General features: G+C 38.0%; 2 protein-coding genes and 1 pseudogene across 10 annotated transcripts in view; 1 reads left to right on the plus strand and 2 right to left on the minus strand.

Annotated features, from left to right (window-relative positions):
* CCDC66 (coiled-coil domain containing 66) overlaps positions 1–12,223 on the plus strand; it is a 60,440-nt gene extending 48,217 nt beyond the window's left edge. For 4 of the 5 annotated variants that reach the window (XM_012554189.2, XM_023727439.1, XM_023727453.1 and 1 more), the window contains 6 exons: positions 3,053–3,193; positions 6,174–6,658; positions 7,139–7,179; positions 8,823–9,082; positions 9,348–9,475; positions 10,752–12,223. In XM_012554189.2, the coding sequence (XP_012409643.1) occupies positions 3,053–3,193; positions 6,174–6,658; positions 7,139–7,179; positions 8,823–9,082; positions 9,348–9,475; positions 10,752–10,838 (1,142 nt within the window). In that variant the 3' untranslated portion in view covers positions 10,839–12,223. The remainder of the gene's footprint in view (positions 1–3,052; positions 3,194–6,173; positions 6,659–7,138; positions 7,180–8,822; positions 9,083–9,347; positions 9,476–10,751) is intronic. The other variant, XM_023727449.1, reaches the window with a different exon arrangement.
* On the minus strand, positions 11,001–12,780 carry LOC111818987 (protein TASOR pseudogene; annotated as a pseudogene).
* Positions 11,002–15,915, minus strand: part of LOC101359150 (protein TASOR) — a 92,172-nt gene continuing 87,258 nt past the window's right edge. For 3 of the 5 annotated variants that reach the window (XM_023727408.1, XM_023727403.1, XM_004368630.2), the window contains 4 exons: positions 15,615–15,723; positions 13,986–14,164; positions 13,620–13,784; positions 12,737–13,030 (listed from right to left, as the gene is read on the minus strand). In XM_023727408.1, coding sequence (XP_023583176.1) covers positions 12,975–13,030; positions 13,620–13,784; positions 13,986–14,164; positions 15,615–15,723 — 509 coding nt within the window. In that variant the 3' untranslated portion in view covers positions 12,737–12,974. Of the gene's footprint in view, positions 13,031–13,619; positions 13,785–13,985; positions 14,165–15,614; positions 15,724–15,915 lie in introns of all 5 variants that reach the window. The other 2 variants (XM_004368629.3, XM_023727413.1) reach the window with 1 other exon arrangement.

Genomic DNA, 15,915 nt, shown 5'->3' on the forward strand with positions numbered 1-15,915 from the left:
TAGTGCTTTACTTATCTGGGGCTTTTTTCCTTTCCATATAAAGTTAATGATTAGTTTTTCCATCTTTTTAAACAATGTTGTTGGTATTTGGATCGGGATTGCATTGTATTTGTACATTGCTTTGGGTAGAATTGTCATTTTCACAATGTTGAGTCTGCTTATCCATGAGCATGGGATGTTTTTCCATTTATGTAGATCTCTTTTGGTTTCTTGCAGTATGTTTTGTAGTTTTCTTTGTATAGGTCTTTTACATCCCTGATTAGGTTTATTCCTAAGTATTTTATTTTTTTAGGGGCTGTTATAAATGGTATTGTTTTCCTGATTTCCTTTTTGTCATTCTCTTTATTGGTGTATAGGAATCCAACTGATTTTGTATGTTTATTTTGTCTCCTGCTACTCTGCTGAAGCTATTAGTTCCAGTAGTTTTTTCTCGTGCAGTTTTTACGGTTTTCTGTGTATAGTATCATATCATCCGCAAACAGGGACATTAACTCAGTTTTTTAAAAGAAATTTCAGGCCTTGAACTAATGTAACTTTTAAAATAATATTTTATTGTGTTTTTGGTGAAAGTGTTCACAGCAAATTAGGTTTCCATTTAACAATTTATATACACATTGTTCAGTGACGTTGTTGGGTGCCGTCGGGTCGATTCCAACTCATAGCGATCCTATGTAGAACAGAACGAAACAGTGCCCGGTCCTGCGCCATCCTCACAATCCTCACAGTGACATTGGTTACATTTTTCACAATATGTCAACATTCTTATTCCATTTTATGTGTTTCGTTTCCAGTAATCTGATTTCCCTGTCACCTTACCTTTTCATCTTTGCTTTAGAGTACTTGTTGACCATTTGGTCTCACGTAGATGATTTCTTAATGGTACACAGTACTCAAGAGTAATATTCTTCATTTTATGAGCCAGTCTGTTATTTAGCTAAAAGCTGACCTCATGGTTGTTTCAGTTCAAGGTTTATGGAGTATCTCTGGGTGATAGTCTCGGGGAGTCCTCTAGTCTCAACTGGTCCAGTAAGTCTGGACTTTTTAAGAATTTGAGTTCTGTTTCACATTTTTCTCCCCTTCTGTCAGGATCCATCTATTGTGGCCCTGCTCAGAACAGTCATTACTGGTAGCCAGGCACCATCTAGCTCTTCTGGTTTCAGGGTAGATGAGGCTGTGGGTTGTGTAGACTGTTTTGTAGGTTAGTTTCTTCTCTAAGTCTTTGGTTTCCTTCTTTCTCTTTTGCTTTGGAAGAGAAGAGACCGATAGTTGTATCTTAGATGGCAGCTTGCAGGCTTTTAGGACTCACCAAGCTAGGGTGTGGAACATAAACTTCATGAAGTATATTATGCCAGTTGACTGAGTTGTCTCACGAGACTGTGGTCCTAAGTCTTCAAACCCAGAAAACCAATCTTGTGAGGTGTTTATGTCTAAGAAGTATCCATGACTGCGCCCCGTATGTGCCTTATTATATATATGAATATATGTGGGTGTGTATATGTATACACACATACTTAATACACATACATATATACATATGTAACTACATATATACATACATACATATGTAACTACACAAAGTTTTTGGTTGTTAGTGGTGTTGTGAAATTATGTATGTCCTAGCATTTACCAAAATTGTCCCTTTTTGTGTTTGTATACTTCTTAGTGACATCATTCACCTTGGTCAAGCTATGTGCACTTCACCCATCTTCGTTCGGTGTTACCCTTCCCAACACAAAAAATAAGCAGTGTCTACTCTCTAAAGAGTGGTTCCCCTCTCCCCTCTTTACCTGACCCTAGTAACCACCAATGAACGTTGGTTTCTGCATTTATATCTGTTTTTGTCTTTTTATAAAGTGAGATCATACAGTATTCTTTTGTGATTGACATATTTCACTTAGCATAATGTCTTCCAGATTTATCCATGTTATGTTTCAAGGACTCATCATTGTTCTTTGTCGTTGAGTAGTATCCCATTGGATGTATGTACCACATTTGGTTTATCCATTCATCTGTTGATGGGCACTTAGGTTGTTTCCATCTTTCTGCTATTGTGAATAGTGCTGCAGTGAACATAGGTGTGTATATGTCTGTTTATGTCCTTCTGTTAGGTCTCCAGGGTATGCACCTAGGCGTGAGATTACTGGACAAAAGGTAGTTTTATTTCTAGTATTTTGAGGAAGTGCCGTACCGTTTTCCATAGCGTCTGTACCATTTTACAATCCCACCAGCAGTGGATAATGGTTCCAGTTGCCCTACATTCCAGCCCGCGTTTGTCTTCTGTTTTTTTCTCAGTGCCATTTTAGCAGGGGTGAGATAGTATCTCATTGTTGTTTTGATTTGCATCTTTCTGATGGGTAATGGCGAAATCTTTTCAGGTGTTTTGTTGGTTGCTTGAATGTCCTCTTTGGTGAAGTGCCTTTTGCCCATTTTTTAATTGGGTTGTGTTTTTGTTAAGTTGTTGAAGTCTGAACTAATGTAACTTTATAAATAGTGATGCTTATTTGGGAAATTTTATTGAAATACAACTAAAGTTACACTTTTCAGTTATCTTTTTACATAGATTTTACTATGCTGCTCATAGTAATCCTGTGAGGTAGGGAAAATGTGTACTTTTGTATCTTTTTTTTTTTTTTTAAAGAAAAATATTAATTTATCTCCCTAAATTCAGTAAGGGATAAAATGTAAGTAACTTTTTACAGGAGCCCTGGTAGTGCAGTGGTTAAGCACTCAGCTGCTAACTGAAAGGTTGATGGTTCGAAGCCAGCAGCCGCTCTGCGGGAGAAAGGTGTGGCAGTCTGCTTCCGTAAAGATGATAGCCTTAGAAACCCAACAGGGCAATTTCATAGGGTCGCTATGAAAGGGAATCAAATTGATGGCAGTGGGTTAATCTTTTGAAAGAACACTTAAGCTAGCCCTTCTAAATTTTCATTGCAGTGTTCATAGTGATTGGTTTAACTAAAAGTCTTACTGAATGTTTAGTTGCTGCTGTATATAATTTCTGTTAATATTCCTGCATTGTCATTTTATCAGACAATTTATTTCTCCTCACCAGGTGATACAATACAAATGGAATATAACGCATCCACTAACAACATTTCAAATTTAAGACATAGCTCTGATGAAGCCGGTGGTAAGATGAATACATGTGTCAATTATACGACCTCTCCCAAGAAGGATACTGGTGTGCAAACAGGTATTTCTTTAGAATTTATGATTTAAGATTTACTTAAAGTCACGATTAAAACAATTAGAATTAACTTCAGTTAATTTAAAAAGTTTAAAAATTAAAGGAATTTGAGATTTTTAAGCGTGAGTGAGTTAGAAACTAAAGAGATCTGATGTCTTGGATTTTTGTTTTTTTTAACAATGACTTGGTTCAGATATAATTCATGTAGCACAGAATTCACCCTTTGAAGGTGTACAACACAGTTGTGCAACCATTATCACAATCAGTTTTAGAACATTTTTATCAGCCTATTTCCCCGAACCCCCAGACCTGGACAGCAACTAATGTACCTTCTGTCTCTGTGGATTGGTCTACAGTGGACATTTCATATAATTGGAATCATACCACATTTGGTCTTTTGTGACTGGCTACTTTCACTTAGCATAATGTTTGAAGGTTTGTCCATGTTGTAGCGTGTATCTGTATTCCATGTTTTATTGCCAGATAAGATTCCTTTGTATATCGTATTTTGTTTATTTATTCATCAGTTGATGGACATTGGGTTATTTCCATTTTTTTGCTATTATGAATAAAGGTTTTTGTGTGGACATATGTTCTCAATTGTCTTGGGTATAGACCTGGAGTAAAATTGCCGCGTCATATGGTAACTCTGTTATAACATTTTGAGGAACTGCCGAAGTGTTTTCCAAAGCGGCTACGCCATTTTTTTCCACCAGCAGCACGTGAAGTTTCCAGTTTCTCCACATCCTCGCTAACACTTGTCTTTTTTATTATAGCCATCCTAGTGTGTATGAAAAGGAGTCATTGGTTGTGGTATAAATGCTTAAGCACTCAACTGTTAACTGAAAGGTTGTCGATTCTAACCCACCCAGAGGTGCTTTGGTAGAAAGGCCTGGTGATCTACTTCTGAAAGGTCACAGCCTTGAAAACCTGATGTAACGCAGTCCACCGTGATCAAAATCGACTTGATGGCAGCTAGTTTAGTCTTTTTGGTTAGTGTGTATAAAGTGATACCTCATTGTGATTTTCATTGCATTTTTCTCATGACTAATGATGTTGAGTGTCTTTTCATGAGCTGGTTTTAATTTTTTGAATAAGTAGTAAGCATCTTTGTTGGGTATCATTATCATAGGTCTCCATGCTCATTGTGTCTTCAGCCCTCTGTTTGGGAAATGTTCTAATCTTTTCACATTTTAAACTAGTGGCGCCTCCTGTCAGTATTCGTCGTCCTTGGGTAATTTAAAAAGAGACAGAAACCAGAATGGCAGAATGGCTGGCCATAGTTAACGGCAGTGTGTTGCCCTCAGGATACCAAAGAGCTACTACAGAGTTGGGCAGTGCAGGGCCTTGATCCCAAAATGTCTTAAGGAAATCCTTACCTTGAAACACTCTTTTCTGCCAGTTTTTGACTGTATTTTAATACAGTACCAACCAACACATCACGTGACGGGAAAGTAGGAAGGGACTATGAAAAGAGAAGGGGAGTAAAGCAGTTGGCCGGTGCAGCCTGCTTCTTTAACTGAAGTTGTTCTGCTGATGCGCTCTTGGCGGTTTTTGATAGTCTGCTCTTAAGCATAGAAGAATCGGGTTCAGTCGTCCCCTTATGTCCAGATGAATATCTAATAAGTTATTTAAATCCTACACAACAATTAACAAAAAGTGCAACTAAGGCTTAAGACAAGGCTTAAGACTGTGATATTGTGGGTGGCGCTATTAAATAAGGAAGTTTAATCAGTCAGGGTCCAAAAGTGGGATAATTCAAGACGATTTATTTAGAAAGGGACTATTTCCAAAGGAGTAGGTGTTAAGGGAGTCACGAGAGTGCATTGGCTCTGGTGCTAGTAGCAGCTGAGCTGTTAGCAGAGCCCAGGGGGCAAGAGTTGTGTAGAAGTCACCTGAGAGCAGCAGTGACCTTCAGTTAAGGACCAGTGGGGCTGAGGTCAGCTCACAGGGAATGAGCCAGTGGAGAAAGAGCCCTGACCTCACTCGTCCCTCCTTTTAATCTGCCTGGGAGCCCTTTTGACAGAACCCAAACCTAGAGGACTTAGAAACCCACTAATGTGGTCTAGCCTGTCAGGACAGAGTGGGGCGGAGGGGTGGCAGGTGGGTCTGGAGTGGCAAAAGGAAAATACCCAGTGTGACGGGTGCAGGTTGGGCAGCCTTGCTCAGGATTAGTCCTCCAGCAGCCCCAGCCTGAACGACACGCTTGATAGAGCTTATCCCTCTAAGCGTCTGAGGGAAGTTAGGAGATGTGTAACTGGACTGCTTATTTTTTTCATATGCCACCCAGACCTCTTTCAGTACCTAATTATGTATTTGAAATTTTAATCATATGTGAAAGAGAGCCTTTGCAGTGTTGTTATTCAGCTGGTTAAACAGCTGTGATAGCTGAGTATCTTACTGGACCTTAGTAGTAAGGAAATTTCAGGCGTCTTTTTTGAGTGGTGACTTTTTCCTGTTTATACAATGGAAAAAAGTGAAGGTTATGATTAGAAATGGTCTGCAGGCAAGATCTGGGTCTTAGCTTCAGGTGATAGATAAGGACTCAAACGTACATGGAACTTAGTATCATTAGCAGCCCTCACCTAAGAGGTAACTGCTTTAAGAGGGTGATTTTAAGAAACGTGTATCCAGTGCCTCTGAGGTAAAAACAAAGAACTAAAGGACATTTTCCAGATCTTTTATGTTTATGTTCTTCATTAATTTCAAACCAGGAAAACAAGAAAACTTCAAATGTCTTTTTTTAAATGACTTCTAAAGTGCTTTTTGCAAACAAATGTGAGGTCCTACTGCCTTTGATAGAAAAACTAGATTAGACTTGTCTTGGAAATAAACAGGCTCTAGACAATACAAGGTGACACCGTATGTGGCATTTTGTATGTTCTGAGTGAAAGCTCAAACAGTTCTATGGGAACTTTTGCTTTAAAAAATGATGCATATATAATGTGGTGCTAAGAATAAGTCATCTGAAACTTTTTTTCTTTAGATGATTTAAATACAGGAATGTTCAGTACAGAATCACACTGTGGATCAGTACTTGAGAGGGAGATTATTGACTGTCCGTCTCCTGAGATTTCTGCAGAATTTAATGGACAATTTAACACTAAGAAAAACAAGCAAGAATTAAGTCAGGATAAAGGAGCCAACTTAGAAAACAGCTGGCATAGTGGCCACTGTAATCAGCTCACAAGGACAGAGAAGCAAATCAGACACATGAAGAAATGTCTAAAAAGGCCTGACTGGAATATACATAAGCCACTCAGAGGGTATATTCCAGCGTCAGAAAAGTACCCTAAACAGCTTCAAAAGCAGAGAGAAGAAAAAAAAGTAAGAAGGCAAATGGAACTTCTTCACTTGGTAGAAAGAAATAACCTTGGACACCTCTCTCCAAACAGCAGCTCTTCTCCGGAAGCTCTTCCCACATCTCATCAGGAAACTGAGTCAAGATTCAGGTGGCACCTGGTCAAAAAGGTGAAGCTCTTCTGAATATTTCATTGTTAAGCAAAACAGTTTCCCATGTTCATGTTTTCAACAAGACTGTTCTGTTGTTTCTCAACGGGAGTTCTAGAAATTTGCTTTAGCGTATACCAGGGATTGGCAGACTACAGCCCATGGACCAATCCAGTCTGCTATCTGATTTTTTAAATAAAGCTTTTTGTGAACACAGTAAAGCAAAAAATGTTTACTATCTGGTCTTTTACAGAAAAGTTTACACTTAGTGAATGCTGTTCTTTATTCACACTGTTGTCCATGTAGACAGTGGACAGTTTGTAAGATGAGGAATTACTGGATTGCTTCTGACTCTAGAAATACGAAATCTTTTTATTCCATGATCCACTATCTTTTATTCAAATATCCTCAGATTATTTCAACAAGTAACCACTAAAAATATTGGTGGGGACATGGAAAAGCTATATACTGCTTACCTGCATCTATCTGTCTGTTTTTTAGGAAGAAGAGCCTCTAAAAATTAATTCTTTCAGTAAGGAAAGGTATGTTATGGATGAGATTGATTCCATAGTCATTTAATGTTTTCTGTGTGAGACAAGAGGCATCAAACATCTACTCAAAGTCTAGGTGAGATAAGGCATGTGTGTATATGAAGACAGCAAGAAATTGAAAGGTTGTGACTTCCAGGTAAGCAGTTGAGGTTTAAGGGAAAGGGTGGCATTTTGGCTGGAGTTTAAAGAGTTGACTAGATGGCAGCTTGTGGGAAGCCCCAGCTGGGTAAGTCTGGGCCTTGGCATCCTGGGCAGGAACGTGGGTGACCTTGTCTATGACCTCCAGGCTCAGCTGAGCGGGTTGGTTTTTCTAGGTATGTGAACAGTGGAATAGGTATTCTGCTTGGATTATGGGAGCACTGAAAAAATGATTAAGGACAATGAAAAATTTAATCAATGGGAGATTTAAAACAACATATGTGGAACTGTTAGAATTTTTACTTTCTGCCTTTGTGCTTGAACCAGCTAGTTGAGAGTTGGGTCAGACGGGGGCTGTAATAGAAAATTTAGTTCAGATGGTAAGTACGTTATTTTAGGTGAATTATCTAAGGAGAAGCATTAGGCTCAGATTAACCCAGCCAGCATTGATCCTCGGGACCTAATGCCATTGGTTCTCATTATTTGTGATAGTTATATTCTGTAAAGCCATCCTAAACGCTGTTAAGCTAACACTGAACCCATTGCTCCTAGTGGAAATAAAAGGCGAGGTTCCTGCGAGCCTCTGTGCACAACATTTCTGTCAGCCGATCAATGCGTAACTTTAACATGTTTTTAGACGCCTTTATATTCTTGATTCATTATCTCTGAACTCACAGCCAACAGCGCTGTAAATCACTCCTGAAGCTAGCTCACCTAACTCCCATTTTCTCCCTAAGGCACATCACAGCCTTCCTGTGCTTAGGCACGCTAGATGGCATGGAAGCACTGCGATTACGGGCCATTTTAAACAGCAAAGTCGCCAACAAAAAGCAGAAAAAATAGTGGCACTAAATGGACCCTGGAAAGGACACTTGTTAAACGAGTAGGAGAGCTGAAACAAGGCAGAGTGTCACTTTGTTTGACCTCAGCTAAGTATACGCACATTGGGCAACTCGAATTACTCACTGCTCTATGGAGACCTGGTGGCACAGTGGTTAAGAGTTCAGCTGCTGACCAAAAGGTCAGCAGTTTGAGTCCACCAGCTGCTCCTTGGAAACCCTACGGGGCAGTTCTACTCTGTCCCGGAGGGTTGCTATGAGTCAGAATCAACTCAGCGGCAATGGGTTTGGTTTGGAGCACGTCTACAAACCCCTGAAGTGCCACAAGTTTTGATTTTGGAGTTACAAATTTTTGTGAGTAGCCAAATTGGCAAATATACAGTCTACGAATGAAAATCAACTGTAATTTTCCCCTATACTACTTACATTCTGAGCTGTAGTACTAGTAAAAACTGGAGTTAATCCTGTTCTGTTGTGCTTTTTATGAAAAAGTTATCAAAGAACTGAGGCTTCTTTACATAACAGTGTTCTTAGAACTGTTAACAGGTACATTTAAAAAAATAAATTGAAATGTGATTAAAGAGTAGATATTCTTAATTTAAAACGCACAATTTTGTATTAAAGTTTCTTGATTGCTATTTTGTTTTTTTTTTAAAGTAGGCCTCAATCACCAATTCCAGCAGTGAAAAACAGAACCCAACAAACTCAGACTAATACATTACACTTACCACTAAAGAACAGTAGTTACGAGAGAGAGAATCTGATCTCAGAAGCTAGTCAAACAGAATCATCACTTGGGATTTCTGAACCATCTGATTTTATTCCCTATGTCCGAACCAATGAGATCTATTACCTGAATCCAGATGCACCATTATCCGGGCCTTCAACCCAGGACCCTCAGTACCAGAATTCACATGGTAAGTAAATACAAGTCGTCTTATTGTAAAAATTGAACCCTTCTAACCTAAACTCAAAATCTGAGTTACTGTTCCAGCCCTTAGTTCTGTTACTGCAATCTCAAAAGATGTGCCCGGGGGACGTGGAAAGAATTTTTTCTCGTCCAGAGTCCACTGCTAAATTTTTTTATTTCTAACTAACTATTAATGAATTCGTAAAATACTAGGGGGTTTAGGGCCGGGTTATTAGAAATGCATTTGACTTGTCAGTTTCATCTGGCTTCAGACGGTGACCAAGAACAACAGCAACTATCTGAATCTGACCTTGTCAGGGACCCGCTTCTTAACCCTAACCTGGTGAGAAACAGGGATCGACAGCAAGCAATCTTGAAGGGACTGTCAGAACTGAGACAGGTATGAGCTTTGTCACCAGCTGTCTATGACTGGTTTCAGTGTAGTCAGGGGTGGGGAGACAGTTGTATGGCTAAATCTTTGAAGTGCCTAGTTGGTTCTGTGATTTGCACTTGTATATTAATTTTGAATGGGAATACACTGGAACTACATTTCAATCATTGGCTTCAGCCTTCCCACTGACATCTTTAAAAATGGTTCTTTCCAGTATGAAATCACGAGACAGTTCAAATATTAAGACAATTTTATTGAATGAAAAATACATACATTTGAACGGTAAAACATTATCAGTTAAAGACCCTAAAAAACACCAAAAGGCCCCCCGCCCACCCCAACAAAAAAATTAAGAATGAAGCCCACATTTTTAAAAAAAATTAATGTGTTGGCAGTGTTCAGAACAGAGCTGCAAGTCCAAAAGTACTGTATAATTTGGTGTCACATAAACCAATCATTTTTACTTCTCATTATCGTGCTCTTGGGGGTGTTACCTGTTTGTTTATATAACCCGTCTCCTTGAGCTAAAAAAAAAAAATGGGTTTGCAAAATTGGTTGTACAACTAGTTTTGATACACTTTTTTTTTAATTTTGGAAAAAAGCTATGTTGCTTTAGGGGTACCCTTTTCTAGCCTTCCTTGCATCTCAAACTGTTGGTTCACGTGTTACCAATTCTTTCACTCTATAGAGCTAGAATCTCACCCCTACATTGGCCCATTTATTCATCTGAGGATAAATTAGTGACACAGAAAGCATCCTTTCAAAGATTTCTTAAATCTTTATAGTGAAAAAGTCTTTACTTCCTAGCTTACTGGAGAAAAGTTTTGAGGTCAAAAGGAAATTCCCAAGCCCTACTTCAGGGCCTTGAATTAGCCACTAAGGTTAGTGCAGTCAAGACAAGCACTTGATGTTATGGGGACTCACCATTTTAAGAGCATTTTTAGTGGGAGAGGGGACTCACCATTTTAAGAGCATTTTTAGTGGGAGAGGGCATCTCATTCTAGCTCCATAGTTAGAAAGACTTGGTTTTTCTGCTAAAAATATAGTCTTAGAAATAGTCTTAGAAATATGTAATAGCTATATATCCAAGCAAGGAACTTTACAATAGGAGTTAGTGAAAAAAGTTTGTGCAAAAAAATCCAGTAAGACAAAAGCTTTTAAACTATGGCCAAGTAACATAATTCTATCCTGGGCTTAACCCATAATGTTTTCAAAGTCAGTATAACTCAGGAATTGCTTTGCAAGTCTGCTTGCACACCTTCCTAACATATCAATGTGGTTTCAGGGCCTTCTCCAGAAGCAGAAGGAATTGGAAACTAATCTCATGCCTTCAGCTGCAAATCAAGAAGAGAATTTTAGTTCTTTGTTTTAACTGTAGAAAACCAAATCCTTCACATTTGTCTTCCAAATTATAAAATGTGCTCTTTGTTCAGTTGTATTTTTCAAATGCTCATTAAAAACTTTTATACATTATGTAGTAAAATGCTGTATTTTTATATAATAAAAGACACTTTTACAAAAGTTTTCTAGTTGGAAAAAAAAAAACACTTTTTCTTTTTTTTTTTTTGCTTTTTCATAACCTGGGTATTTAAGTCCCATAGAAACATTCTACTTACCGTGATACAGTCTGGAGTCTCTGACCTGTTAACACATTCTGCCCCACAATACCACTCATGTATTTTGTTCTATCAATCAATCAACAAAAACAAGTTGTTTAAAAAAAGCGGCATTCTTCCACAGTCCTTTTGAGGTGCTGAAGTTCTGACTTCTTTTTTGTTTTCTAAATCCTCTTTTTTCAAAACACATTTACAGGTTAGCATTAGTAATGGAGAGGCAGTTATGAGCAACAGATGTGAGTTTTCTATATCCACCATATACTTTCCACCATACACTTTAGCACCTAAACTGCTGAATAAATGGTAACTAATCCTACTAAAGATAATGTCAAAAAATATACTATATACTTCCAGTCTTCTAAGACGACTGCCAGTTTAAAAATCTATAGGCAAGTTTTTTCCAAACAACTGTTTTATGCCTTTAAGTAACAGAAGCCTATTTTTTAAAAGATGAAACTAAATTTGGTTAAATCAAGGCCCACACAAGCACTGAAAATTGTAATTATCAAATACTTTCAAATAAAAAGCTGACTGAAATTTTAGCAATAGGCAATTTTTACATGGCTAAGCCTAAAGATGATAAAAATAGTGCTGCTTGGTATTAAGTCTTATTTACATAGTTGATTATCTAAATGAAACTGCCATTCTTATATAAATCTTGTGGTCTTGAGCCAGAATCCTGTAAATAATTAACATCACTGGCTTATACCTGTGTAAAAACACTATACAAAAGCTTAAATCAAAATAAATAATCGGTAATTCATTTCAGCAAAAGTAGTTTGTATCATCTGACATTAGAGGAATAAAGGTAAAGCCACTGATGTTTCCATCCTTTCTGTAAATACCTAGTTTTACATATAAAACAGGCTTCAATTTGAAGCCCAAGTATGTGACATACAAATGTAAAACTTAAAAGTGCCATCATGAGATATAATTCAAGTAACAATATGTTAAAAAATATATATTTATTTTAATTTTTAGATGCTTCAACTGTTACAGGCCATCATGATTTAAATAAGAGAAAAAAATTGAGAAAGGACAAGAAATCTTTTGTTTAGAGAATGAAATATAAATTGTTAACTCACTTTTAAGAAACAGAAGAAGTCCACAACAAACTATTTAAAAAAAAAAAAAAAAAAAAGTTACTATAATTACTTCTCTTTTGAATACGGTCTGGAAGAATCATTTTTTCCCCCAACTTAACGGAGACGGGGATTTATCTCTATCCAAGCTTTGAGTATAAGCAGATAAAAAGTAATTTTCACTTTCTTGAGACTGACTTGATGAAAGGGTATATGGTGTCCCCAAAAATGTCTGATGAGTAAGAACATTAAAATGACTAAACTGCTGGGACATATTTAACTGAAAGTTGCTGTACAAATCGTGTTCTGCTGAATTGCTCTTCTCTTCTTCCGAGCACGCTCTACCAAGAGAAGCTCTCTCTGCAGAATCAATTGGATAAGTCTGATCTTCTAGTAAACTTTTTTGCATGTCAAGAGACGACTGCAACTCAATATGAATATTCTTTTTTTGATCTGTTCCACGTGATCCTTTGGTCTCTTTCGCCAATATCTCTGAATGAAAATTGCTGCAAACTTCTATTTGTGAGATTTCATTCCCTGAATCCAGAGACATATCCTCTTCATCCTTTCCATCGCTTTCTAAAAGAGCTACATTTAAAAAACAAAAAGTCCTCCTCTATTGAAATACACAATTTGTTTAAGTTTTAAAATTATACACTACTCACACAATATAACGCGCCAGGGGTCTGCAAGTCCACAATCCCTTAAAGCTTGGTCTTCTGCCACAAGTTCACTTAGTCACAACACTCACACTAGGTGTGAATGTCCAGATAATCCGATGCTAAAAGCTTCTGCGAAATGTGTTCACGTTTAATGTTGGGAAATCCCAACTCCCAGCTCCAAAGGGGTTAATGTCAAAACAGCATCTAAAGTTATACGGTAATTCAGTATTTGGCAAAACAAATATAAAATAAAAATTTTTGACATCTAGCTTCACTGGACTGATTACTAAGCTGGTTTGCTCTATCATCTCTGCTTTTCATCAAAAACAAAATTAAGCACATCTTTCATTTTATACAAAACCTGGAACCAAAGCAGAGGCCATCTCACAAAAGACTAAAGCTACCGATACCCGGACTACCTGGAATTAAACTGGTCTGTCCGTCTGGGGAGACTGACTGCTGTAGCCCAATGCTAAATCCCAGTATCTGGTTTCCTACTTTTTTATTAATACAACCCATTTGCTGACAACAGCAGCCTGTTAAGCTTTTATACTCAGAATATGCATAGTCTACAGGATACACTGAAATGCGTAGTCTGGTAACTATCAACTTCTATTGGCTACAGTACAGTAAACGACCAGGTTTTGTGCATGCTAAGTATCAGAATGCTAAATGCCTTCAAACACTTCCCGAGGGGAGTGTTTGCAAAATAGGCATTTCCTTGTTAACAGAGCAAAACCCGGTCCCCTTTTTCTGTCTGCCTTAAAGAAAATGAAAACTACTGAAAAGTTACCTGACTGTGACTCAAGATTCTCATTAGCACCAAGCAGCGGAAGGGTTTCATCTGTGTCAGAGTTGTGAAAGCCCACAAGACTCTTAAAGTTTTGCATAAAGTCTTCCGCAGTTGCGACCACTATTCCATTATCTGTGTAACTGGAAAGCATCTTGATGTTCTTCTCTAAACAAACAAACAATGGTTCAAGTGTAAAGACTTGGGAATATGCCTGGACAAACGATGCCTGCCCCTGGTCCTCACAAAATCGACATGTTCAGTATCGCAGCTTAACGATCAACACCCACCACAGCCCCACAAAACCCTTTTCTCCCTCCACATTCCCAGACTCATGGGAGAAAGGAAGGTTAAGAATGCTCTCTTTACCTGTTAAAAACACTATGTGTCGTTGCTGGATGTTCTGAGCCTGAAGTCTGATAAGGCAATCCAGTTCTGGGGCATTTCGAGTTTGTGAATCACAGTTGTGGTACGATAAAATTTCAACCAGATGTTTCTTCTGATAGACATTCAGAAGCGTCAGCAGGCTCAAGGCTTTAGCGTTCAATCTGTGAGATTAAGCACTTCAGTATCTGGATCTGCATTTCTAAAACTTAGTCTGGAAGTTTTTGCTTCAGATTAAAACCACCATTTCTCAATGCAAGTGACTAACGACAACTGCATTACTTAGCTCACTGCCTGGTGTAGGGCTGCTTCTTGGGACACAGATGGAGAAGAGGCATTGTCCAGGGACCTTCTCCGGGCCCAAGGCCTGAGGGCCAGTTATTCAGTTTAGGCTAAAATCTCCAGTCAATTTTTACTTACTAAATATTAAGTTCAGTCGTTTTATTTACTAAATAAGTTAGCTTTGCTAATTTAGAGTTTATAATGAAGGACAAAAAAGTATAAATCTCAGAAAGTTCCACAATACATGGCTTTAAGCTATTTCTACACACTAACACGGAGCCCTGATGGCAGAGTGCTTAAGAGCTTGGCTGCTAACCAAAATTTGGCAGTTCAAATCCACTAGCCGCTCCTTGGAAACCCTATGGGGCAGTTCTACTCTGTCCTATAGGATCGCTGAGTTGGAATCAACTCAACAGCAGCAGGGTTTTTTTTTTTTTTTTTTTTTTTCCTTAAATATACACCTTAAGACACAAAGCAGCAGGTAGGAGAAACCACTGGCTATTGTCAGGAGATGAGGGTATTAAGTAACTGGACGAGTTATACCTTTGGAACTACTACATATGATGTAAAGATGAACAAGTTTTTAAAAATGTGAACTACAAAAAGTTAAACACTTCAAAATTCTTTAAGCCTGAATTTCCAAAGCATCTACCATGGAATGTTAGTAGGTATTACAAGAAATAAACATTTTGTGGTCTCGTGTAAGTTTAGGAAATGCGGTTGGCCCAACATTAGACAGAATTCTTAACTACAGAGTTTCCCAGATCCTTTAATATGTGAATGTACTGTACTGACTCTCCAGTAGTTGGATACAGTATTCCAAACTCATCTGATAACAATGTTTTCTGGAGCCTCTCAGGTAACTAGTACCTCCAAGGAGCACACGTTGAGAAACAAGTGATTTCTGGACATGTTAGAAATCACCTATTTATATACATGAATATCCTAATCAGAAATCCCTTTGTCAGGCAGAGATTGATCCTTGTCCAAACGTGTAACTGTTAGATTAGGTGCCTAAGGTGGTCCTTCAATGGGAGAAGTTGGCATGTACAGCTCAGTGAAAAATGGTAAGTGTCTGTTAGTCCATGCTGATTATTATTCTAAACACTCAAGTGGGAAAGACTAAACCAGTATTTCCCATACACATATAACTACAGCATCACCAAACTTCTACCTGAACAAGACTACTACTTCCTCCTAAAAAGGCCAGAATAATATCAACACTCCCAATGGCTGGCTAAGGACATCTGTGAAAACTGAGCTACACCCATGGAAAAAACTGCGAGCACAATGTTAACATCAACAATTATACAGTTACTTTCCAAACCTTACCTTCCCAGTTCCTTTAGTTTTTTCTGAAATTTACAGTGGACTTTCCATTGCCATTTTCCTTCTGGAGTACTAAGTTCTTCAAGGAATGTCAAAAAATTTTTAAGGTTCTCTGTTAAGAGATAAAGAAGTTCATTTTTAATTCAATAAATAACAGTCATCCAGAACTGAATTACAGAAGTGCTTGTTCATATTATATAGAAACATCTCCTTTCTATGTTTTATCTCCTTTCTATTCTTTCTCTTTCCGCCCTCTAAGGGAGACAGAGACCTACATATCCCCAAAGCTCTAAGAACACAGCAT

Source organism: Trichechus manatus, unplaced genomic scaffold (genome assembly GCF_000243295.1).
Source record: "Trichechus manatus latirostris isolate Lorelei unplaced genomic scaffold, TriManLat1.0 scaffold00001, whole genome shotgun sequence".
Taxonomy (NCBI): domain Eukaryota; kingdom Metazoa; phylum Chordata; class Mammalia; order Sirenia; family Trichechidae; genus Trichechus; species Trichechus manatus.